This window comes from Chaetodon auriga, chromosome 22 (assembly GCF_051107435.1).
Source record: "Chaetodon auriga isolate fChaAug3 chromosome 22, fChaAug3.hap1, whole genome shotgun sequence".
In the NCBI taxonomy this organism is placed as follows: Eukaryota; Metazoa; Chordata; class Actinopteri; order Chaetodontiformes; family Chaetodontidae; genus Chaetodon; species Chaetodon auriga.
In genome coordinates this window covers 8,459,777-8,484,163 of record NC_135095.1, presented here as the reverse complement: position 1 = coordinate 8,484,163, position 24,387 = coordinate 8,459,777, and the positions used below count along the sequence as shown (strand labels likewise).

At 43.1% G+C, this 24,387-nt stretch overlaps 1 protein-coding gene across 2 annotated transcripts; it reads left to right on the top strand.

Moving 5' to 3' along the window:
- Nucleotides 1-443: 443 nt before the first annotated feature.
- Nucleotides 444-10,440, top strand: LOC143315200 (DENN domain-containing protein 2A-like). Of its 2 annotated transcripts, none has more exons than XM_076722741.1 (20): nucleotides 444-696; nucleotides 1,739-1,810; nucleotides 2,693-3,811; nucleotides 3,998-4,089; nucleotides 4,498-4,592; nucleotides 4,692-4,901; nucleotides 5,024-5,117; nucleotides 5,223-5,267; nucleotides 5,351-5,547; nucleotides 6,063-6,172; nucleotides 6,352-6,421; nucleotides 6,908-6,985; nucleotides 7,091-7,231; nucleotides 7,642-7,790; nucleotides 8,466-8,643; nucleotides 8,729-8,770; nucleotides 8,882-8,990; nucleotides 9,091-9,360; nucleotides 9,440-9,526; nucleotides 9,646-10,440. In XM_076722741.1, the coding sequence occupies exons 2-20, from the start codon at nucleotides 1,752-1,754 to the stop codon at nucleotides 9,675-9,677; spliced, it is 3,177 nt and encodes a 1,058-aa protein (XP_076578856.1). In that variant the 5' UTR covers nucleotides 444-696; nucleotides 1,739-1,751; the 3' UTR covers nucleotides 9,678-10,440. The 2 variants fall into 2 exon arrangements, with proteins under 2 accessions (XP_076578856.1, XP_076578855.1); XM_076722740.1 differs by having other exon boundaries at nucleotides 5,217-5,267.
- Nucleotides 10,441-24,387: the final 13,947 nt, after the last annotated feature.

Sequence of the window (24,387 nt, the reverse complement as noted above, 5' to 3'; positions counted from 1 at the left end):
AGTTTCTCTTTATGTGTAACATTTTTAGAAGCCCCTGGTCATGTCTTTTTCGCTTGCAGTTTGCAAATCTCACTGGGACTCTCTTATTCATTACTGTATGGAAGCAAATATACACCACAGGGTATGCAGCTGCATGAGCAACTGTAGCTCAGAGGCAGTTGTGAGGCGAATTCCAATGAACTTCATATTTGGAGGGAAATAATGTCATACAATGACACCTGTCCCATGGGTTAGTAATTCCCCTTCAGCCAGTGGGCAAGATTATTTAAGTAGTTTCAGTCACTAAGAGTCGTTTATTAATTCTGTGGAACATCTTCCTAATAATGTGAGCTGGGAGGGAGATAGGGAGCAGATAGACACACATGAAGAGAGAGAGAGAGAGGGAGAGAGAGAGAGAGGGAGAGAGAGAGGAAGTCATATCCAGGGTTTGTGTGGGCAGAGAAAGAGTGAATGAAAGTTGGAGACTGGAGAAGAGACAGGGAAAGGAGTGTACAGCAGTTTGAAGTGAGACTCATGTCTCATTCAATGAAAGTGGCTTAAATCAAGATTAAAAACCTACTGCAGACTTTTCTACCTGGACATACACCCCACCACGGTGGTTTGGAGGTTATACCAATGGATACGGTCATAGCAGCACCAGTTGCACCATGCTCCCATTTTACTAATAAACGCATGGAAACTGTACGACAGAAGGAGGTAAGACACAGATTTCATTTTACATATCTAATATACAAAATGCAATGTGTGCAGCGGGATAGAAAAAACAGGCTTATGTTTTTATCGCCTTGTCTGTGACTCAAGCGAAGAAACACCCAGTGTTGGAGAATAATGTGATTTCATTATGAATCATAAGATGTCGTTTATTCATTTTGGTGAAAAAAAACAACAAAAAAAACCAAAACAATAACAACGCCTTGTTTGGGAAATCATCTGGAAATACGTATTTTTGAAGCAACCTCTTGCACAATTCAAACTGCAACCACTTGTGCCTTTTTTGATTAATTATGCAGCTCTGGGTGGTTTGCTATCTTTATTGCACAGTAACTATGTATCTGAATGCCTTGTTTCCCAGCTAATCAGCCATAGTCCACGTCTTTCAGGGCTGTAAGCAGTCCCTCTGCTAATGCACACTGTCATTTGGACTACATCAACTAAACAAATGATGACAACAACCTCAGAGCTGGGAAATTACCAAACGCTATCTTAGAGGCCACTGAACTTTGAGACATTGGCCTTAGAGATGAAAGTATGAGAATGAAGAGGAGGAGAGCGGAGCATTTTAGTCATGGTGCAGGTCAAAGGTCGGCCTCCTGTGAGCAGAGAGCAACAGAATAAGGAGCACACAACAATACATGCTGGAAAGAAGTGGCGGTGAGGAGTGATTCAATCATGCGAGAGCTCCCTAGTGACTGCTGAAATGTTGGTGTGTGTGATGAACTGCTCTGGGAGTTGCACTGAGTCCCTGGCTGTCATGTTTTTCCTTGAGTCTGCCCAGCTGGCCCCCAAATCCTGTAAATTACCAGCTGTGAATGAGTGGTCACCCTGCATAAAATGTCAACGTTACCAAGGATCTTAATCCCGATAGGCTGCACGATATGAAAAAAAAAGTCTCACGGAAAAAGCCTGACACTAGTTATCAATAAAAATGTTCATATTCAAACTCAGAGCTAAGGAATGTTCAAACAAATGAATTAATTGGCTAAAGATGATTTCCTCTCTATCTCTCTCTCTGTCTCAGGGGTACAGTGAACATGGAGGCCACTAAGATAATGACAACCAGGCCGGACTGCATCTACTCCTCTATCAACAGGTTTGTATCAGACCAGTTTTATCAGTGAGCATTTTATAGGAAATGGACATATTCCTTGAGAAATAAGCGACATGGTGTAAGTTGTCCTTTACTCATTGCATCCATTAGGGAAAAGTCAGAAAAGGTCTTTCAACTTAGGCCTTCCCATTTCCTCCGGTTTATTTATTAAAACATAACGGTTTGATGAAATGGGCGCCGGTCCAACTATGTGTTTATTTAGTGAGGCCGATGAGAAGAAGATGCTCGGTCATAGGGTTGTCATCTGGCATTTACTCTCAGGCTGAATTTTCCCACTGTCGCCAGAAAAAGACCAAGTGTCCCCTAACTGGCTGTCCCAATGACCGTACTGGAAAGTTCAGGAAACTCTGGTCGCAGCCTTTTGTTGGCGTGTTATCGCATTTTTCAGACTGAAGTCAGGGAATCAGTTCCATTTAGAAAGATGTGGGTGACAGTGGGGGCAATGGCAGCATCTCAAAGGACATACTGATGTCTTATACTTGTCAAAGAAATGTAATTTTCTTGACCTTTAATATCTAGTTTTGCTGACCATTCTGTTGTCTAACAGTGGATATCTTTCTCAGATGTTGCCTTCATTGTTTCCCTGACACCATCAAAACTGTGTCCTGCGTAGTAACAACATTAAAACAGATGAATTTTTTTTTTTAGAGTTCAGCATGACACCAATTTGCAATCCCATTTGGTTATTTATCTTTGAAAATATTTTTTTTTCAAATTACACTATACACCCCTGGTTGAAAATTGCTGCTGTAAAAGTTCACATTTAAAATTTTCTGTTTCATTTCCATCATGTTTGAGATGCTTGATATTATGTTAATTTATAGCTTTGAAAACTCAGAAAGTGCTTTTTCTTTGTGTCTTTAGGCTGAAGAAGGGCCGTCTTGGTGAGAAAAGTGGTGTCCACATTGCTTCAGTGGAAAACAAGGGAGCAAAGCAAAGAAGAGAGGGGGCACCAAAAGTCCCCTTTGCCCCATTAGACAACCTGAGCAACCAGAGGGAAGAATCACCCGTGATGGCTCACAGGAGGCCGACCTTTGACCCTCACAGCAATGAGAACACTCTCTTGGTAGGCAGCAAGCTCCCCAGATCCAATGGAGGCAACATCAAGGACAAGATTTCTCTGTGGGAGGGGAAGGAACCCACTCATTCACCCGTTACCTCAGGTCCTTTGGGCCAGTGCACCAGCATAAAAAGGACAGAATCCCTGACAAAAAGCAACAGTAAGACTACTGAAGAGCAGAATGCAGAGTGTTGCAGGAGAGTAGCCCATAAGGAAAAGGAAAATCTTGGGAAAGCGAATGGGGATTCAAGGCCTTGTTCACCCGCTGAAACTGGGAAACAACAAAGAGGGACGCTCAAGAGTAGCAAGCCCAGCGAGAACCAAAAAGGAGAGGACTGCAGTAGAGTTCACCAAATGGAAAAGCAAGATCATGAGAAAGAGAATGTAGAAAAACGTCTGGGTTCAAGGCCTTGTTCGCCTGCAGCGGCAGTACAGCAGCCGGTGGGGACGTTGAGGAAAAGCAATGACAGGAGAACAGCCGAACAAACCAACCAGGAGAAGAAAGCTGTATTCACTCTTTTCAAAAAGCTGGAGGCTATGGGGGAGAACCACGGGAAAACTCCTACAGAGCTCGGAAACTATTTCAGCCCACCAAGCAAGGACAAACAGATAGAGGTGAGGAAGAAAGAATCTGAAGTTACGGGTCAAACTGGTGCAGAGAAATCCAACAGGACCAAAGAAGGAAGGCGGCACGAGGAGAATGAGTACACAGAACCAGGAGCGCCCCCCATCAACCCAGTCCCCAAACCTCAACGTACCTTCCAACATCCAGCTACCGCCAGCATTGGGAAGAGTCAGAGGCAGGGGAGAGGGCAGAGAAACCTCCCCCCACTGCCCTCCATCTCTACAGCAACTTCCTCAAAACCTCCCTCTGGGGTCTACGGGAGACCGAGGGGTGAGAGAGTCCGGAACAACATCAACAGGTATAGAGAGATCAAAATGTAATGTTTTGCTCATATATAAGCCAGAGCTCAGCCAAAAGAAAGCACAATATATATTTTGTGGGTATGATAACAGACCTGATGAAAAAAATCATACAGACCATATTTAACACATTAACGTTAGAAGCACATAGATACTAATTTCAGCTTTTCTGTTCTCTATGAAAGGAAATCCTTTGAGTTTGAAGACCTCGCGGCGTCAACCAGCCCGCTCTTCTCTCCCGCATTGTCTCAGGAACATCACTATGAGGACATCCTCGGTCAGTCACCTCTTCTATCCATCACTGATTTCAATCTTAAAGAAATACTTATCTAATTTTGGCGAGTACATGTATTTTTTTTCCGGCCAAGAGATAGATGAGAACATTGCCACCTACCTCGTGTTAAGTAAATATGAAGCCACAGCCAGCGATCAGTTAGCGCTGCCTCTGAAACCTTAACCACACATTTATGGATATTTTGTGTTTAAGTGCAGATTTTTTTTCAATAAATATGTTGTACCACACAAATTAGGACAAATTTACAAATATTAAATATTAGCTGTGGCAGCTTCAGCATAAAAATATAAACATAGCCTTCAGAATCCCATATTGTTTGAGCGCTGAGACTCCTTGATTTTGCCTATGAAAAGCATGAACTGAACGTTGCCATCTTTGGTCTCCCTGCAGACTCATCCAAAGAGAACCCATATGAGGACATAGAGTTGGAGAGTCAGTGCTCTCAGCAGTCTTTGCCCTCCTCTCCTGGCGCTGATAGCACCAAGGTGGTTCCTGCCACACAAGCCAAGCATATTACTTTACAATGGAAAAGCGTCTTACGTAAATGATTATGAAAATGGGTAAAATGATTTTTCTCTCTGCAGACTTCGAGGCCCGGCTTCTTCAGGCAGAATTCAGCCAGGAGCTTCAAGCTGCTGGACCTGCGGAGAACCAATCAGACAACTCACAGCACCAGCAGCGGGGGGGTTTCATCTCCACCCCAGCTCAGCCCTCCCTCCACTCCCACTGGGCCTGAACACACGAACTGGCTGCCTGGGGATCCTTATAGCCGCACCTGCCGCAGGATACCAACGGTGTGTGTTTGGATGCATATTTTAGAGCTGTATATGTATTTTCATATCCCTGAACTAGAGCAGGTTTTATCCTAACCCTAATCCTGCCCACAACCTTTAACTGAAATCAAGTTTTCCAACAGGTTGTCCTACGAATTAACAGCATCTTTGAGGCTCGGATCGGGAAGAAACATCTACGGAGGATCTACCATTACGCTGAGACGAGCTCAGGGAGAGGTGATGATGTTGAAATGATGGTCATCTGGAAGAAATTCAACACATTTTCTGGTGCCTAATGGAGTTTTGGCTTAAAACACATGACTTTTTTTTTCGCAGTAACAGATGAGAACAGTGATTCTGAGAGTGAGGTTGAAGAAAGAGCAAAAGGTAGACGGCCACAGAACGCCTCTTTTTGTCTTCTGACAACTTCAATTTATAACCACATTCTATCTTACTTTCCACTTTTCCAGCTCATCGCCAGCGTCTCGTGTCAGTCCAGTCCATACTGAGCCAGCAGGCTAAAGTCCACTACAATGGCACCAACAGCTCACTGGAACAGGAGCTCCACCAGCGTCAGCTCTTTGAATATTTTCTAGTTGTGTCACTGCAGAAGTCGAAGACTGGTGCCCACTATCTGCCCGAGGTCACGCAGCAGTTCCCCCCAAAGGTCAGGATCAGAGGAGTGCTTGAATCTTTTCTTGTTATTCGTGGTAATTTTGCTTTAAAGCGGCAATCAATAGATTTTACACCTTAAGTTCAATTAACTCTTCATGTGGAGTGCCACTCAGCCTGTGAAAACAGCTGTATAACATCCTCTGTAGCTCCAGAGGGAGTCAAGAAAAACCCTGATGATGTCATCCTTCATTATCCCAACTTGGGCTCGAAGCTTTAAATTTTTAACAGAGAGCCCGAATCACAAATTGGCCATGTGGGATTTGAAAGAGGTGGGGATTCAGGAGGCAGGAAAGGTCCAATGAAGTCTCTGTTGCATCCGTCTTGTGAGTCGACAGACTTAATGAAAGTGCAACACGAAATCCCTGAATCCCTTTCACCTTTTGGACCAAACGACTCAAGATAGAACTCTGCATCTTTTACTCCAGACGGAACATTTTCCTGCTGAATATTGATACATATGCATGAAAGTAGCCAAAAGTGAGTCCCGCTGCTTTTGTGGCGTTGCAGCTGGAGCGGAGCTTCAAGTTCATGAGGGAGACGGAGGATCAGCTGAGGATCATTCCTCAGTTCTGTTTCCCTGACGCGAAAGACTGGGCGCCAGTGGAGAGCTACCCAAGGTGAGAGAGCCATTTCTCTCCCTTAGCAACTCTTAATACTGCTTGAAAACTTGCTGTTTAATCCCATGACCACTGATACGGACTGATGATGTATGGATATGCCCATTGAGGCTGTGTACAATTCAAAATATGCGAATCACATGTTTATTTGTGTATTTGTTGTGGGTCATCCCTCATAGTGAGATGTTCGCCTTTGTTTTGACTGGAGAGGATGGGAGCAGGAGGTTTGGATACTGCCGGCGTTTACTGGTAAATAGAAATGAACAGAATAAATAAGTACGCTGCTACTGAACAGGAAGTGGCTAAATACCACGGTGACGGCTGAGTAAATAAGCGTGCCAAAATAGTCGGCGTGCCTGTGGGAAAACGGTCCATCTCAGAGTCTGGGAGGAAGTGTGTGAGACTGGGAAAGTGTGTAAGTGTGTGCCTTTGCGTATGTTTCTGTCCATGTATTTCTATAGCACAGTATGTTTGTGTTTCAGTGCTGATGATGTGTATGTTAATATGTTTTTATGTTTGAAATTTTTTATACTACCAGAAGTATACTTGTGGGTAAAAAAATCATACGTCCTCTCTGATCTGAAAATCGTTCAGCTCCCCATTTTTTGGACTTGTTGTTAATCCAAAAATTACACATGGCTGTTCAACAGACTCTCTCAAGTTACGAAAAGGTAAACGTTTCAGAGATTTTCACTCAGCAGCAGCAGCAAGTAAACTTTCACCTTATTTTTTCAGCCCAGTGGAAAAGGCAAACGTCTGCCAGAGGTCTACTGTATTGTTAGTCACCTTGGCTGTTTCAACCTGTTCTCCAAGGTAAACAACTGGTCCCCTACGATAATGTTACTGACATAATAATCATTATACAACTCTATAATATATATATATATTCACGTGTGTGTGTATTTGTGTGTACTCTAGGTGCTGGATGAGGTGGAGAGGCGGAGGGCTTTGTCTCCAGCCCTTGTGCAGCCTTTTATGAGAGCCATCATGGAGGCTCAGTTTCCAGCTCCGGGCAGGACCATCACCATTAAAACTTTCCTCCCTGGCTCAGGCACCGAGGTGAGTGACACTGCACTCCAGAAACATTAAAATTATGATAAATGATTTAGTAAAAGAAAAGCAAATAACCTGTAAAAATATGTGTGACATGTATGTCCGTTAGAATTTCAAGTTACAGGAGCCTACTATTGTCTCTGCTCTAATAATATAACTTCATTCCTTATATCAACATTTTGGCAGGTAATATGAATACAGATCACAGCCACTCATGATCTTGGAAAACAAAGACATTGTAAATGGATGGAGTTCCGATAAGGAACTAAAGTTGAGACAGGTTTTTTAGTGTGTAAAAGTAACTAAAGGTCAGCTAAGGTCAAAGTTTAATTAATTTCCATTTAAAACCCACAAACCTCTGTATTTATGGTGTTCTATAGCTGTATAGATTTATCTTTCATCCGTCTTATTCCCAGGTGATGGAGCTCTGCCGACCGTCGGACTCACGCCTGGAGCACGTGGACTTCGAGTGTCTGTTCTCCTGTCTGAGTCTGCGGCTGCTCCTCCGGGTGTTTGGGTCTCTGCTGCTGGAGCGAAGGGTCATCTTCACCGCTGACAAACTCAGGTTGGTCCTTTCAGTGGAGCCATATATGCTGCAAGCTCACCCAGCATGTGGAACTCTGTAGCTGTGTGACAGTTCATCTGGTGGCTCTTAAAATACGAGGTTGCACTGAACATCCTTCTTCCACTGTTTATGCAATTATGGAGTTGGCAGATATTAGGTATAAGCATCAGAGATGTTTTCATTATGAAGTTATAGGAAATGCGGGTGGTCCAGACCCACAGTTTTAAATAAATTGAAGGCAGGCCCAGTTTTATTCAGGGAACATGCCGGAGAGATATTTTGAGGCCAGTCTGTTAAGTTGTTATGTGCCGGGGCCAGTTTGTTTGTTCTGCAGGAGAAAGCCAGTGGGAGTCAGAAAGAGCGGTCACACTAGTAGATGACTGGAATGCAAAGTTGAATGACGTAAATGAAGGAAGTATGTGGCTTTGCTTTCCTCTCTGGGAAGCATTGTTACTTTTGGGAATATTCACAGTGATTAGGCTTTTTTTTTTAGATCATAGCACCCTCATGTGGTGAGAATGAGTAAGTCACTCATTTCCTGTATCTTTCTCTGCCTTTCTGTCTCATCCAGGAAAAAAAAAAATCTATTCTATAAGCTGAAAATGTGCAATTAATACATTTTCTTATATCATCTACTAATATCTCCACTCATTTTCTCTGTGTGTCTCATCGCAGTACTCTGTCCCAGTGCTGCCATGCTGTTGTGGCGCTGCTTTACCCCTTTGTGTGGCAGCACACATACATCCCTGTGCTACCCTCGGCCATGCTCGACATTGTCTGCACTCCGACGCCGTTCATCGTTGGCCTGCTGTCCAGTTCCCTGTCCCAGCTCAAAGAGCTGCCCCTGGAGGAGGTCAGAGAGGCACTCATTGTTAGCAATACAGTACTTTAATGTAAAAATGTTACACATGGCCATAATTTAGGCTTTCTGTGCACAGGTTCTGGTGGTGGATCTTGGAAACAGTCGGTTTCTCAGACAGGTAGGCCGTGTGTTGAGTCACGTTTTGCATGATTTGTATGCATGTGGAACAAATTATTTCATTTGTAACGTACCTAAAAGTGGATTTTCTAACCTGTTTTGACACATTTAGTTGGACGATGAAGACTCCATCCTGCCTTCTAAGCTCCAATCAGCCCTGGAGAACGTTCTGGAGAGGAGACGAGAGCTTGCTAATGAGAGAGGAGGAGACACACCCAGCGGTGAGACTATGAAGCTATTTAATGTTGCAACTGAGCAAGTTCAACAGCACCTTGTGCTTGTATTTGCGGATGTATGTTCCAGTTTTCCTCTTCTCTGCAGACTCTGGCCATCTTAGCACCGTCGTGTCCGAAGCCTTTGTTCGTTTCTTCGTGGAGCTTGTAGGCCACTATCAACTGTTCATCATCGGAGAACGGGAAGATGGCTACTCCTCCTCTTCCTCCTCGCCGGTCCCCTGCTCCTTCCAGCGCGAGGGTTTTCGTAAAGCAATCCCGTCTAAGACTGTACGCCGCTTCCTAGAGGTCTTCATGGAGACCCAGATGTTTGGTTGGTTCATCCAGGAGAGAGAGCTCCACAGGCAGGCTCTGAGAGGTAACGAGCTGCAGTCAAAAGAAGAGGTTCAGCTGCTCGGAGGCCATCCAGCGACTCATGATTCTTTCTCTTTCCTCAGGACTGTTTGAGGTGAGGGTGCAGGAGTATCTAGACTCCATCCATGAGAATGAGCACCGGAGGGTTAACCGGTTTCTCAAAGGCCTGGGTAAGGTTGTGTCTGAGTGATTCTCAGCCAGATGTTCTTTGTTTCTTTGTTCTTTGAAACAATCTCCCATAGGCTCACTTTCACCTTGACCCACTCATGTTTCTTTTCCTTTGCTCCAGGAAACAAAATGAAATTTCTGTCCAAGAAATAATGGCACCGTAATTGCACAAAATGAGAAAAAAGCAAAAGAGAAGAACAGAAAGAAGGAAAAGACTTCACGGATTACAGAAATTGAACCAAGGAATTATCATTTGAGTGCTTTTTTCACTCATTCATGCCTTCGTCATCTGCGTCCACTTGAGACTGAGGGTGTCGCTCAAGGACTCGTGATTGGATGGCTGTGGTGGATCACAATTTGTTTGCACCAAAAGAAACTCCTGCTGTATGTCATATAAATAAAGAAACATAGGACTGTAGACTCACATAAATATTTAAGACGTTCCTGGTCAGTTGGTTTTTAAATTATATTCGTCAGGCAACAACATTCATGAACACAAACAACACAATGTGTAAAAATAAAACTGGTCTATGTTAAGCTACATATGGCGAGCAAATTAAAGGGACCACCTGAGTAAATTAGTGTGGAATGTGAATGCTTCTATACAGGGCTCAAGGGATCACCGAATGGCTTGGAAATTAGTTGAATTATAAGTTACACAGTTTGGCGGTCACCCTTTGTGGGCACTGAGTTGACTTGAAAGTTCACAGTCATAGTATGTTCTGGATCCACTAGGGGGCAGTAGTATATTTTCTCTGATTACATGATCTTGATACTGATAGTGACTGACCAGAAATGACACAGACCTGCTTCGCTGCTCTTTAATGCTTCAATTTTCTTTTAGTCAAAACAGTGACGGCATCACAAGTGCTTGACTCTTTGACAAGTAAATAAACATGCTCTGTTTGCTGTTTTGAAGCGGTGAGTTATTGTCATGGTTCTTTCCACTGAAACCAATGCCCAGGTCGCATGAATGATTGCATTACACGTTCAGAGTTTGGATGCCATTTTTGTAAACTTCGTAAGGCTTTTTCCCCACCATCCTCCAGTTTGCAGATTATGAATGATAAGATTACTCTATGATAAAAGACATAATGCATCCAGTGACTGTGCACATTTTACAAGTTTTTTTTTTACACATTGGAAAATCCTGAGAGAAAAAATCAAAGCCAAGTGAATTGTGTTCACTCAGCATTTGTGTGCCAGTTTCACACAGTGAGTAATCCGCATACCACCCATTTGCTAACCATTCACTGCTGTGTTTGTGTGTTCGAAGTTATTTGGCCTTTTTACTACAAAGAGCCTTGGTTCAGAGTTGGTGGCAGCTTTACTATTTTAGTCTCTGAGTCATGGAAACAAAGCAGATCTTTAGCCCATGAAGAGGAAAGCACATCTTTGTCAGCATGAAAACACAACACAGGTGCAGAGCAGAGCATAGTAGGGTATTGTCTGAGGACTGGTGTGCTTCAGTTCGTGCATGCTGAGTAAGCCCAGCGGCCCCGGGGCATCGCACAGCACCTAACCCGTCACCTTGTTGGTGGCGAGGTCACACACACCTGCTGACACAGATGTTGATGCATATACACAGATGCACTGTACAGAGGACAGAGAACAAAACAGATACAGGCTTACACACACACACACACTGATTCCTAATCTGCAGTTTCAGAGGCCACATGGAAAGATCGTGGAGTAGTTGGTTCACAAAGACATATCTGAGCTACATATTGTCAGCTAACACCTGAACACTAGGCTACATGTCATGCACTGAGAGTCCATGAAAGCCAGTTAACAGGCAAGCTGGGAATTTTAAAGCTAAAAGTAACAAATAAGTTCACATAGTTCTCTTTATTAGTTACTAATAGTTAGATAACTGTTGTGGATAAATGGGGTTTAACCAAAAAATACATAGCTATAACTAATGGATAAACAGTTGAAATAGTTGCCTAAAAGTAATGGATAAATTTAGAAAAAAATTAAAGTTAATAAATAATGGTTAATGAATGAATATAGTCCACAGATAACAACTGAAATAAATATTACCTAAAGGTATAGGCTAAAAGGTTAAATACTCACAGTAATGGATAAAATAAAGAGCTATGGGCTAATGCACAAACTGTTAGAATTTAGCATTGGCTGAAACTATCTGAGAAATGGTTGCTAAAAGCAACAAATGAAATTGTGAGCTAAAAGCATAGATAGCTGAATTAGCTAAAACTAAAAGGCTGAAACGTCCACTGTTCAAACTTGACCAAACCATTTAATCACTAGAATGAAGTAACATCTGGTTAAAAATCAACTCAAATGACCACATTTGGAGCGTAATGGTTGCTGTCATTGAAGGGGTCATGGTAGCTTATCTGACAGCGCTGTGGGGTACAAAAAGTTGGGAACCATCACTCTGAAACACACAGGTTCAGTGAAGCTGTCACACAGTAACTAATGTGAAAATCATACCACAGCTTCCTATCCGGCTCCCAAGGTGGGGAAGCTGTGGTGCTGTGGGACAGGAGGCTTCTCAGGAAGATGAATGGATGTGGTGAGAGAAGAGCATTGACGGCTGCCGAAATGTTGGCTCTCTCAAGCGGTTGTGTTTGTGTGCAGATGGGCGAACACCAAATCCACATTGTCACATACTGTTTCCTGCTAAACACCTGGCTGCTGCTCAAGACAACTGGCTCGTTAGTGCGGAGGTAATTATGGTTTCGATTAATTCCAGTCAGCAGGGGTCGACCCCCAAAGTCTTACATCCTGCACTGGTGTATTTCCACTCAAACCTCCCTGTGGAATATCTCTTCATCACTGCAAAGACATATGTCATGTGTTTTCAGTCAGGGAGAGAGAGAGAGAGAGAGAGAGAGAGAGAGAGAGAGCACTCTTATCTGCCACTTGGAAACAACAATGGCTTGTTGAAACACTAATCTTCCCTGCAAAGTGCCTTTCAGAGGTCCCCATTACCTGACTGGATTCCACCTTTAAGAGATGCTACACAGTGATACCACATTATGCTGGTAATTGAAAACATCTACCTGCAAGTGAGAACCTGCTGCAGGACTCAGCGGTGAAATGTAGTTATGCCAATTATTCTCAGCAGAAATAAAATCATACAAACAGCACGGTCCATTAAAACCAACCACCGATTCAATTATAAAGTCTCTCCAGAGATTTACTGACCTCATTTCAAGGCTTGCAAACTTGTATTTGAAACTCTCTGAGGGTTGCCTCTGCTAATTACATGATTTATGGTGTAATTTATGGAGGCGGGGGGGTGCGGCAACTAAGCAGCACTTGCCATCAATCAGAATGAAAAGTCTAATGTCATTTTCCGTCATTCTGTTTCATAGTTTCTTTTTATACCTCTTCTCGCACAACCCTCAATCAAAAAGGCTGTTTTGGCAGGGGTGAATTTGCTAAAAAGCTCGAGGTCATGGTGGTTGTAACTCCCAGGTGCCACATGCAATTTTGCACAAATTATGCCAGCGTGCCTCCGGTATTTTTGTCATCACAACACAAATATGGTACCTGCAGGTTCCCATAGAGTGCTTTCGTGACTGGCTGGATCTTGGGAACTCTAGAGTCCACCGCTCCTCTAAACATCTCACACTGATTTTAATTTGCCTGACATTGCTTGTGTGAGAGCTGAAGTGTGGGAATAACACGGGAGAAAAAGCAGGAAAGTAAAAAGGGCGGGAAACGGAGAGGAAGGGTGCAGAAAAAGAGCAGGAGTTTGAGAAAAATACTTGTGCACAGTACACATGCACACACATGCACTGAAAAATTCCCGAACATGCACCCGTCAGCTTGTTTTTCGGAGCTGCAGGTGCAGTGTCCAGCTGCAGCCCTGCCATGCATGCCAGGGGCCTGAATCATTTCCCCCTTTCAGAGGAGGAGCCATCAAAGCATATGGAGAACATAACAGCAGGAGGAGGTGGGAGAGGAGAAGGGCAGGATTGGAAAGGAGAGGTGAATTTGACAGGGGAAGAAGTGAAGTGGTACAAAGTATAGAGGAGAGAAAAAAGGATTAGTAGTGGAGCATTTCCATTTCCCTGCTGCTAAGCCATGTTACAGCAAAGCCTTAAAACTGTGGACACAGACCAGGAGCTAGCAAAGAGGGTGGAGGAAGTGGAGGGAAAAAAAGAGGAGGGAGGGAGAGCAGCGGAGGGTGCTGGACATGCAAAGTATGGGCAGTTTGAAGAGAGCAAAACCATTGTGGGTTGTGAGTTTGACCCTTTTTTGTGGCCTGTTTCTCACTCTTTAATCTCAAATTTTGAAAGAAAGAAAAAAGGGTGATAGAGGCTCAGAAAGGCGTATGAAAAAGAGCGAGAGAAGGAGAGTGGGTGTGTGGGTGTGTGGGTGTGGGTGTGTGGGGGGGGGGGGGCGACTCAGGCCACACACATCGATTTCCAGGCTTGAGGGTGCATCAGTCAGGCCTGTCTGCATGTGGTCTGCTGTATGTGTCCAAGTTTATCCACACCACTATTACACCACCATTAGTCATGGCATCTGATGACAAGGGTTAAAATCCTGCTCCCTTTCTCTCCGGCTTTGCCTCTCGCTCATCCATTCAGCTCAGAGGACCTTTTAAAGGGTCACACCCCTAATTTTTTACATTTTTCCTATCTCACCTTACATCGTCTGACTTTGTGTCTGTGTTTAACGTGCAGTGGAGTCAGTCTGGAGCCTGAGGAGCGGACACACACGCAGTCAGACACACGCACATTCACGCACATGTAGACCAGTCGGCTGGGGAGTCTTTGTCAGAATAGTTTGCAGGGTGGTCTGGTCTGCAAGTGTCAGTACATAGACTTATCTCTTTTCATGTGGTTTGTATGTGAGGTCTTGAGTGTCTTTGTGTGTGTCCAGGAACTCAAATATGTCATACCATTATGCACAGTGTAATAAACAAGCTGATTAGAAAATTATTTTAAGATATAACCAGACAGCTTTTGAAAATTGTTTCATTGTGAAACAAGACGAAGGCTGTGTCCAAATTCTGAGAGGTACATTGAAGCAATAGCGCCCTCAAAAATCCCCAAAATGGACAAGAAAAGTAGAGTTATTTAGGGATAGTCAGTGATTTCTAAGGAGTGGCTCTGTGAGGCTGCTTAGGAACACCTCTACTTTCTGCTAACGTCAGCATGATAACATGCAGGTATAGACATTTAGCAGGTAGCATGCTCACATAAAGACAAATAATAACTGGGACTGAAGGGAATGCCATTAGTTTTGAAGGTAACCTATTTGGTTGGCCCATCAGCCACAATGCTAGCATGACGAAAATGGCGTGCACGCTGCGTGTTGTTTGCACACGCGTGCACATGTGCGTGCACACAGGCCCATTTCTTTCTGTGCGCTCCCTCTCTTCACCTTTCACCTTCCCTCTCAGTTAGCTTGCCAACATTAACAGTGCGGCTGCCAATCAGAGTGCACAACAATCATAATATCTTTTCCTGTAAGTCTACCATCTGCTAGAAAGATAATGTAGATGAAATGTGATCCACTCATACCTGCGATGGCGCTTACTCCGGCACACTTGCAGTTTTACAGTGGCCAGCATGATATAAAACAACCTGACTGACAATTACTGCTTGTATAAAGAGGAGAATAATACAGTAACGTGTGGTTTTCGCATTAAGGCTTATGTTTGAGTGTGTGCGAGTTTCATGGGTTTTTTTTTTTTGTGTGTGTGCATAACAAATCAGGGATTATTTTGCCACTTGTGGTAGTATGTTGACTGTAACTTCATTTTTTTTTTTTTTTGGGCTGATGTCAACAGCAGTAATTGAGGGTGTTTTTAAAAACAGGGCTAATGTGCAGGCATGCAGAGCTTACCGAGTGTGTTGAGAGAGTGGTGCTATTTGCAGAGAGAGAAAATTGCCTGACAACTGTACGCGCTGCCTGTGAGTAATGTTGCCATGAGGAAGTACGCCCATACAAATAGGCTCTGTCTTTAAACTGTCACTCAGCCATTCATCACCCTATGTATTTATTCCCTTGGATTAGAAATGCTTATCTCTTGGTGGCCGTGTTTATTTTGCTCTAGAGCTGTCACAAGAGCGCTTTTAGCCGCTGTCTCTGTGTGTGTCCAGGATGATCTACATCTCCACTCAGGTGTAGGATTTTCATTATTCGACTATCTTGCTTTTCTGTATGCTTTATTTTTTTTCCCCCTCTGATTGTGGATGATAATATCCTGGAAAAGACCACAATTCATCAGTATTTGACTTGAATTTTGGACAAGTAAATAGCGCCTTTGTTTTATTGGTTTATGCAACCTTGAAACTTTCCACAGGTTTCTCGTACATCCTGCCAAGATACTATCACGTCTCTGAAGACATGCAGTATATTGCTTTGCTCCAAATGTTGTATCTTTACTGTAATACGTTGGCTCCTGCGGCTCTCCACTTGAGATGACAGTAATAGAAAACATGCTCTGATGAAAAAACAAAACAAAACATTGTTTTGCTTTATCTTGGTCCTCTTGATTTTCCACTTCAGCCAGTCTTCACAGTGATTTGTGTTCATGTAGGTTTATAACCGGCATAAGTATGGAAAGTCCTGGAAAAGGTTATGGGGAACTTTTTCCACCGGTGCAGATTGTAGATGGTGTTGAATTAGTTATTGTAGGTCAAAGACAAGGTTTTTACAACCCCACTGTGATGTGATTCAGAGCGATGCTAAATACTGAAAATCCATTACTGTAAAAATGAAGGGCTGAAATATATGCGACATGTATTCACTTCAGATCATTTGACAAGTTCAGAAAAGAGAGAGCAAGGAACAGTAAAAGCTTGGCAAGGAGCTCCCAAGCACATGGCAAATACATTGAAGTGTACAGTAATAAGGAGGAGGTGCAAGTGTGGCTGTGTGCCTCCTTTGAGCGTAGTTTTGTACAAATTCCAGGTCTCATCTGCTGCTCAGCTGCTAAAACAAATAACTCTTGCCACACTGAGTGGGACACTGACACACAGAGTTGTAATACTGATCACCCGAACGCACCCATGGGACACACATGTGTGCATGTGTTTTATTTAAAATTAATCAGATGTTTTGTATGAGGGGATTGTAAGTACAGTAATCTTTTCTGTATAAAACATGTTTAAAAAAACAATATGAAACCTGTTCTGTTTGTTAGGTTGGGTATGTTTAGGCCAAAATGCACAGAATGTGAATATTCACAAATTTGGCCACCATTGATCCAAGTCTGATTAACAGGACAGTTGCGGTTTTCTGCATGCCTGAGGGAGCGGATGCACTCCGGTTTTAATGTCTACGTCACAGTGCCCAAACATGACCTGAACCACGTTTTTACGCTTCAAGTCTATGTTCTTGCATTTTATGAGCGTGACTATGGCGTTTGTCTGTAGGACTGCATGGTGGAACATGTTCACACATTAGGTGTCAGATACGGTCTGCATTCAAAGTCCCTCATGGTCTTGACAGATGACAAACTTTAACTGGCCTTAACAACATTTTCTATATTGAAACATCATTTGTCCTCTCTCTGACTTTTTGATTCAAACTACACCAGACAAACGGGGCCTTGGTCGACTCTTCTCCTCTGGAAACAGTGGTGTCATTAAGGGACAGGATCCACACCAGCCCTTTCTGGAGGTGGAAAGACCTTCAGGGAAGATTGAAAACTCTTCATTGTGTGTTGCACTTCACAATGAAGAGTTCACTTCCAACCCACTCTGAAAATTTAGCATTCAGTACTCTTAAATTCAAGACATTTTCCTTGTAACCATATTGTCAAGTTGCTTGTGTAAACCATTGACTCAAATCACCTAAAGCAGCCTGGAAAGAACATCAGAATTTATTTTTATGCTCTGACTCTATAGCGACTGCAACATGTATCACCATTTTTGGCTGATGACAGACATCGTGGCGGACGTACTGTGCTGTATGTACAGTTCACATGAGGTAGCTGGCTCTTGTTTTGATAAATGTGGGAAAGGGGGAAGTGGCTGGGCTGTGTGTTATCTTATCTGTGTACTGTCCAAGCCACTGACTGTGCCGTGTCCCGGGAGTGACAAGCACAGTTGTGTGTGCGGTAGCTGGCAGCCGCCTCAGGCCTGTCTCTCTATACAACAGAGAGAGCCTGAGAGACAGAGGTTTTAGCTCATTCTCCCCAGGATGTTCCACTGCACTGTGAGTTGATATGTACAAAACTGTCCGGAGAGAGAAAAAAAATGTTGTAAAGGAAAGTACAGTGTAATTGCACTTAGCTCATAAGCGCGTATTTGGCTACAGAGCAAACCGAAGACATTTAATGACCTACAGGCCAGAGACATTTAATGAAATCCTCTGAATGACATATGGGTCAATTTGGCTGCAATAACCCTTGAACATTTTGTTCCAAAATGAGATATCCATTATTGGAAAAAGGTGAAATGCCGTCTTGCCAAGCAGCACAGAATGAAATAGTGAAAAAACTTACATTGACAAAACACTTTTACATGTTGGATTCTCTTTATTTTAGGAACTGTGATTAATGACTTTCCCCAAAAGTCTTTTTCCCCTCTAAAATAAATGTATTGCATCTTGGAAGTGGACTCCATTTTCTGCTGCTGCAAAGGCAACAATCCCACTCTGGCCAAACCTTTTCAGCGCTGGACTTCAGACTGAGTAAGCTGACTGACTGACTTATGGACTCTGGCCAGTGTGTCCTCATCTGAACTGTCTGAATCAGAAAGGCCTCCGCTGTGGTGGGAGATAAACTCCACTCTCTCCAAAACCGCAGCAGGTGGCCTGTGTTTGGGTCGTACACTAGCTTCGTATCAAGTTACCCCCTTATACACATGTTATCAATTAGTATATGGATCCACAGTGTGATGGAGCCGATTGCTCATAGTTTTCTGTCTTCTCCCTTCCAAACCCAAAGATATGAAGCGAGAGCAACAGTAGTAAACAACAGAACTTGGCGCGACCTGCAAAAATGCAGTTTACATTTCAGCAGCTCTTACAATCAGATGTCGAAAGTTCAAATAAACCTGAGAACAGGTGGTCTAGTTGTTGGAGCGTCATTTGTTGCGTCTAAAATGTCAAAGCAACTATGACTGGTGCCATTATAGATGTCCATTAGTGACCAAAAGACTATGCATGAATGTTTACACTCTTAACATCCAGACAAGAAATGAGTGTGAGGCGTCTGAAGACCCTGGAATCTGACTGGACCCTTTAAAGAGGAAAAAAGCTGTGATTCCAAAACTCGTCCGTCACTTAGTCTTATTCACAAATATGTCTGGGGCTGGTGCTATGTGAAACACTTGTACAAACACAGACTCTGTCCATTTATACGTCTTGGCTGTCGGTGGCTCAGAGAGTTGCCTCCGCGGGAAGGGTCTCCTTCCAGTCAGTTTCCACTCAGAAGGAACCAAAATACATGCTGACCTGGCGATGGAGACCATGGCATTTCAGACAGTACGTATGCAAGGGGGTAAAATGTATTTGTTCTTTGACCATCACCCAGCAGTTTTCAACCACTGGTGATTAAGCAATCTGTCGTCAAGTTTGGCAACTTTGATGATTTTGTGCTTTAGAACTGGATGTTCTCAAGGTATAATTGTGCTGTCTGAGATTGTTGAGTCCACTTTGCTAGAAACAGTGTGTCAGCCTCCACTGTGGAGCAAGAGCTGTTGACCATGACCCATTGGCTGTATCTGATGGGTCAGTTCTGCTGGTGTCTGCTGCTTTCAAGCATGACAAAAACCTTATTTCTCAACACTATGCACTAATGTGTGCAACAGATGTATGCAGTAGGAAAAGAAAATAATGGAGAAGAAAAACAATAAAATAATACTGAAAAAATATCCTCTTTATTGTAGTATATGTAAACTTACATATACTACTGTACAGCCTGGGGCCACTTCACATACCACCTGTGGTTCTCTATGTGTATAACAGTTGGAGAACGGCTGCAGAAGATAAATGAAGCAACTGAACTCTTTAGCCCTTAATTTTTTGGAACCAGTTTGCGGATAAATATGAAGTGGATTGGCCAAACCTAATACAGGCGTAAATAACGGTCACACGAATTGTGTTTTATTGCCATTAAATCCAGATGTTCAGTTATGGGAGCATTTGGGGTAACAGGTACTGTATGGCCTGTGGCCTCGTCAGGAACTCTCTAAATCCCTTAGCTCTCGGCCCTGGTCCTGACACAGCTCATTAAACTGTGATTATACAGCTCCCAAGGGTTTGGGTCCAGGACCAGCTCATTATAAAAGCAACAGAAAACAGAGCTCGCAGAATGAACTGTAATAATGCAGTGTGCCTCCAATCACTATCATCTGCTTTGCTAGTTTGTCTCAAAACAAAGAACCTCAGATTGAATTTTAAGGAACGCGTGAGCTTTTGTAGTGTGTACACAAACATTTAACAGGAAACCAAAGCCTCAGCTCAGGAAAAGAACCTGTACCAGAATGTGCCACAGGGTGCTACAGGCTATTACCATCAGAGTTAGCAGTTGGCTGACCCCACATGCCCTTCCAACCACTCTGCTTCCCAGCTAATAGCATGCTCCACCTCCTCACCTATCGCAGGCAATTACGAGGGATCTGGTAGGACCCGCAGCACATGTGGGGCAGGAGTCTGGTCAAATTAACCTGACCCGATCAAGAACAGATTTGAAACACAGGTGTTTGAGAGGAAATGCCAGGGAGGTCCAGTTATCACATGAGTCTTTTAATCAGGATGCATCACCATTTTTTGGCAAAAATTACACCAATGTGCTCAAGTTTATTAAGATAATTTCCTAAAAAGTACAACAGGTATCAATTTATATTGGTCAATGTATTTTTTGGCATTTTGTTGCTCTTCAAAGGAATACTTTGACATTTTGGGCAATGCAATTTCCTTGTTGAGAGATAGATGAGAGGATTGAAACCACTCTCGTAAATGTACACTAACCAGACTAGCTGTTTCCACTGCTTCAAGTCTTTATGCTAAACCCAAAGTGGGGAGCCTCTGGCCTCCTGGCCATACACAGCCTGAGAGACTCTTTGATTCGGCTCATGAGGCAGGTCATGAATACAAAAAAGCAATTACACAAACGAAAATGTTTTGGCAAGCCAGTGTATTTAAGGTAGTTTGTGGGGACAAACTCACAGTGATAAAAAAAGGCTACTCTCAAGAGTCGTTACAGCTTGAAACATTTTAAGTTGGATGAGTTGCAACAGCAAATGCACCTGGATAAAGTTAACACTCACTGCTGGAGTTTGGATGCCCAACAAGTAGCTTTCTCGAGACCACATTATGCCATAGACAGTGCTTGCAAGCTAATAACTAAGAAGCTGAAACCTCATACAGAAGGAGAGATTGTGAAGGAGTGCCTTGTTGCTGCTGTGGAGATGCTAGTAACAGATAATGTTAAACTGTTCCAAAGGGTCAGTTTGTCTGGAATAATTCACAGATATGAAGGAAAACTATCTGTGACAGCGAGTGTCTGTGTGATTTGGCGTTCATGGTGGACATTACCAAGTACCTCTCAGAGCTGAACGTCAAGCTCCTGCCAGCTTCTCTGCTCTCTGCTTTCACATATGAAATCATTTGAAGTGAAATTAAAGCTGTGGCCAGTTCAGCTGGAAAGAGGAAACACTGCATTTCCTACTCTGCAAGAACAAAAGCCTGCTATGACATCCGAATACGAGTGTAAAAACTCCTTCAGGCATTTGGTGAGAGGTTTTAGGACATGAAAGTAAACAAAAAGGAACTGAGCATGTTTGCTAAGCTCTATAATGCACAGGAAGCTGATGTGCCTGACAACCTACAGCACAAAATCACTGAGCTGCAAAGTGAAGACCTACTACTGTGAGCATTTCTTTTCCAAACTGATTTGTCTCTGCACAAGACTGACTGACTGAAACCCAAAGCAACTAAAGAACACTGCACAAAAAAAATGTCACAATAAACATGACTGGTCTGTTAAAAGTGGAAAGAAATATGAGATGCGGCGTTATACAGAAGTCACTCAAACGATGGATTACTCAGGCTCCATTTCGCTACTCTACAAGTCGCACAGAAACCACTTCACTGCCATTAATCATCATTTCAACAATCTCTGTCTGTCTGTACCATCAGTTCACCTACTTCTGCTTGGTATTTCAAGCAGACAAAAATTAGAAGTGGTGTCAAGTATCCTGCTCTACGTCTGGCACTGTAACCTTCCTCCCGTGTTTTGACAGTCATTAATGAGTGCAGATAATGCGGGGACTGAGAGTGTTAAAGCCTCTAATGGAGAGCACATCCAAATGTATGCCAAAACAAGCATTCTTTGTGAAGAGAGGACAGGATGTTACTGTAATACCTTTGACTGGTGCCAGACTGCGGGGATTGGCCTCGATGATAGCTGAGCGCAGGGGATGCCAGGCTGAATACCAAGACAGTGAATTTACAGACGACGCAGACCGAGGAAACAATGGCTTTAACAGATACCAACGCAACCTGAAAACCCCCCTTTTCAAAGGAGATACTGTATGAGATTCTGATGTTAGCATTAAGCTTATAGCATCCCTGTGCCTGACAACCTCATAGATCCATTAATATGGCAAGGCTATTAATCTCAACCAAAGTCAAAGGATTTATTGAATGAATTACCAGTTACCCAGTGAGTAATGTGATAGAACTGTTAATTGTAGATTATCACAGAAACACGTACTTTTTGTATGACATATGAGTATGTTTTACAAACATACATATTTCTTCTGCTGTACACTTTTGCTTGTTGAAGCCCAACTTAGTTAGATGTGGATTTTACTGCATATTTACAGCCTTTTCACTGACATATCCTGATTCAGATGTTTCCTCCCAGATCAGCAAATCAGTAATTTTTCTGTTTAATTCAAAGTCAGATCAGCTAGTGTTCTTAGTGTACTTCTGCACTAAAGCACTAGAGGAAGAGGAAAAAACGGAGGGCCTTGACACGGGCCAGATTTAAATGCACAGCACTGCGGTCACATACCGTACATGCCAGCCTGCTTGAGTAACCAGGACACCGGGGCCTTAAAAATGAATAGTTCTTTAACTGAGACAGTGTGAAATATGAAGGATACTGCGGAGCTGAAATGCAGGACAGAAGCCCAGAGCAGTACTCCACCTCATTCCAGAGAGAGCTCATGTGTCATGTTCTCCGGGCTTCGACTCAAGTGTTATACAGTGCTGGATGTACACCATGAAAGGGTGGTAACCATCGTCCTGTTAACAAAACCGAGTCTGTGCACCGGATGTGTTTATTTTAAAATCTCCAGTAATTACTTAACTATGCCTTAAAGATATGCTCGACAGAAGAAGAATGCTGTGTGTATATTTAGAGTAAATGCTGGGATAGTTACAGTCAAAACACTATATAGCAGCGCTAATACACCCCTGACATTAAAATGAACGGCTTCCTGGCACTAATGTGCTGGAAAGTCATTCAAGGGAGACCTCAGCACTCATTTTCTATTAACGTTACACAGAACATTTTCAAATCTGCGCTGTTGAGAGCCACGGTCGGTGTGCCATTGGGAGGGCTTTCAAACAATGGACAGAAGGGGTTTCCGTTGCTTTATGATGGAGAACCTGAGCCGTGGCTGCCTGCCACGCACGGTGCACGGGCCACAGTTAAGAGGAAGGAGCTGGCAGCGAACACATTCGAGGGCACACGCTCAGATGCGAAGGCGCACACGTCACTTTGATCTTCAAAGCAGCTTGACGTTCTTACTGAAAAGACAGAATAATCTGATCCTGTGGTGTGTTTTATCCATTAGAGGCAAGGCCCGGGGAGCTGACTCTAACAGTGGAGGTGGCTGCAAAAGCAAAAAACATGAATGCAAAAACAGGAATGTTCACTGAAAGTATACGGCTAATCATTGATGTTTATATCAAAGGAAATCTCAATAACACAAAAACACTGTAAGTAAACCTAACAGCTAAAATTTCCTTTGAAATTTGTGGTGAGACTCTTGAAATGATGTGTTCAACCCAGTCAAGTGGTTTCAGTGCAGCTCGAAGAACGGTGAAATGAAAAGTCTCTCTCCTTTGGTCTCTGTCTCTCATACACACACACACACACACACACACACACACACATTTGGGGGAAGCTTGTTTTTTTGCAGTATTGTGACCGTCTTATCACGGGAGGTCCAGACTTCTGCCATATGCCGAGCCTGCAGGTGCAGGAAGCTGACAGCTCTAAACACGGGGCACATTTGGGTCTATCACACGTCGCCGTTTGATACTCGAGTGTTGACTTAAAAAGCTTGTTGCATTGTCTGTGAAGTTTTTTAAGCATTCCATGAAGCATTCAATTGAAAAGGAGCCAATTTCTTTCCACCTGCCAAATGTCTGTGTACCCAAACAGCAGGAGGGGTCAGGAGGTTTAGATTGTGTTGTTTTGAGATTCTCCTCTCTATGAATTAACAGCAAAATGTGCTTTGCACTTTTCCTCTATAAAAATCCAAAATGTCTCATTGATTTTGATGAATACAGATGACCACTCTGCTGTTCTAGACTCACTGTAACTTGAGAGGTGGACTAAATCTGGATTGCAGTGAAACTTTTTCCATCAAGCTGGCATGTTTTCCAGAAAAGTAAGAATTTAAAGCTGGGTGAGATGTTAATTTTTTCAGTGTGGTCCATAATTGCTCTCAAATCCAGATTGCTTACACTTCCCTCTCCACTGGGCTGACATGCGAAGTGGAAGCTCTTCAAGTCAATGTCCCAAAGAATACTGAAAGAAATTATTTGAACCATATGATGCGAATGAAAAATTAATACATGTTTTTTCACTCTCCGTGCAGCTGTGCACGCTGATTAAAAACACTTACTGAACCCTTTGAAGATTTTTAGAGTGATTAAAAACATGAAAGGGCTTTTCACTGGA

What these genes read in the sequence shown, in the direction of transcription:
- LOC143315200 (XM_076722740.1), top strand. Translation starts at nt 1,752, where the DNA reads ATGGAGGCCACTAAGATAATGACAACCAGGCCGGACTGCATCTACTCC. An exon ending in GTCCGGAACAACATCAACAG is followed by an intron (nt 3,812 to 3,997) that starts GTATAGAGAGAT and finishes TCTCTATGAAAG; the next exon opens with GAAATCCTTTGAGTTTGAAG. An exon ending in GGTTGAAGAAAGAGCAAAAG is followed by an intron (nt 5,268 to 5,350) that starts GTAGACGGCCAC and finishes CCACTTTTCCAG; the next exon opens with CTCATCGCCAGCGTCTCGTG.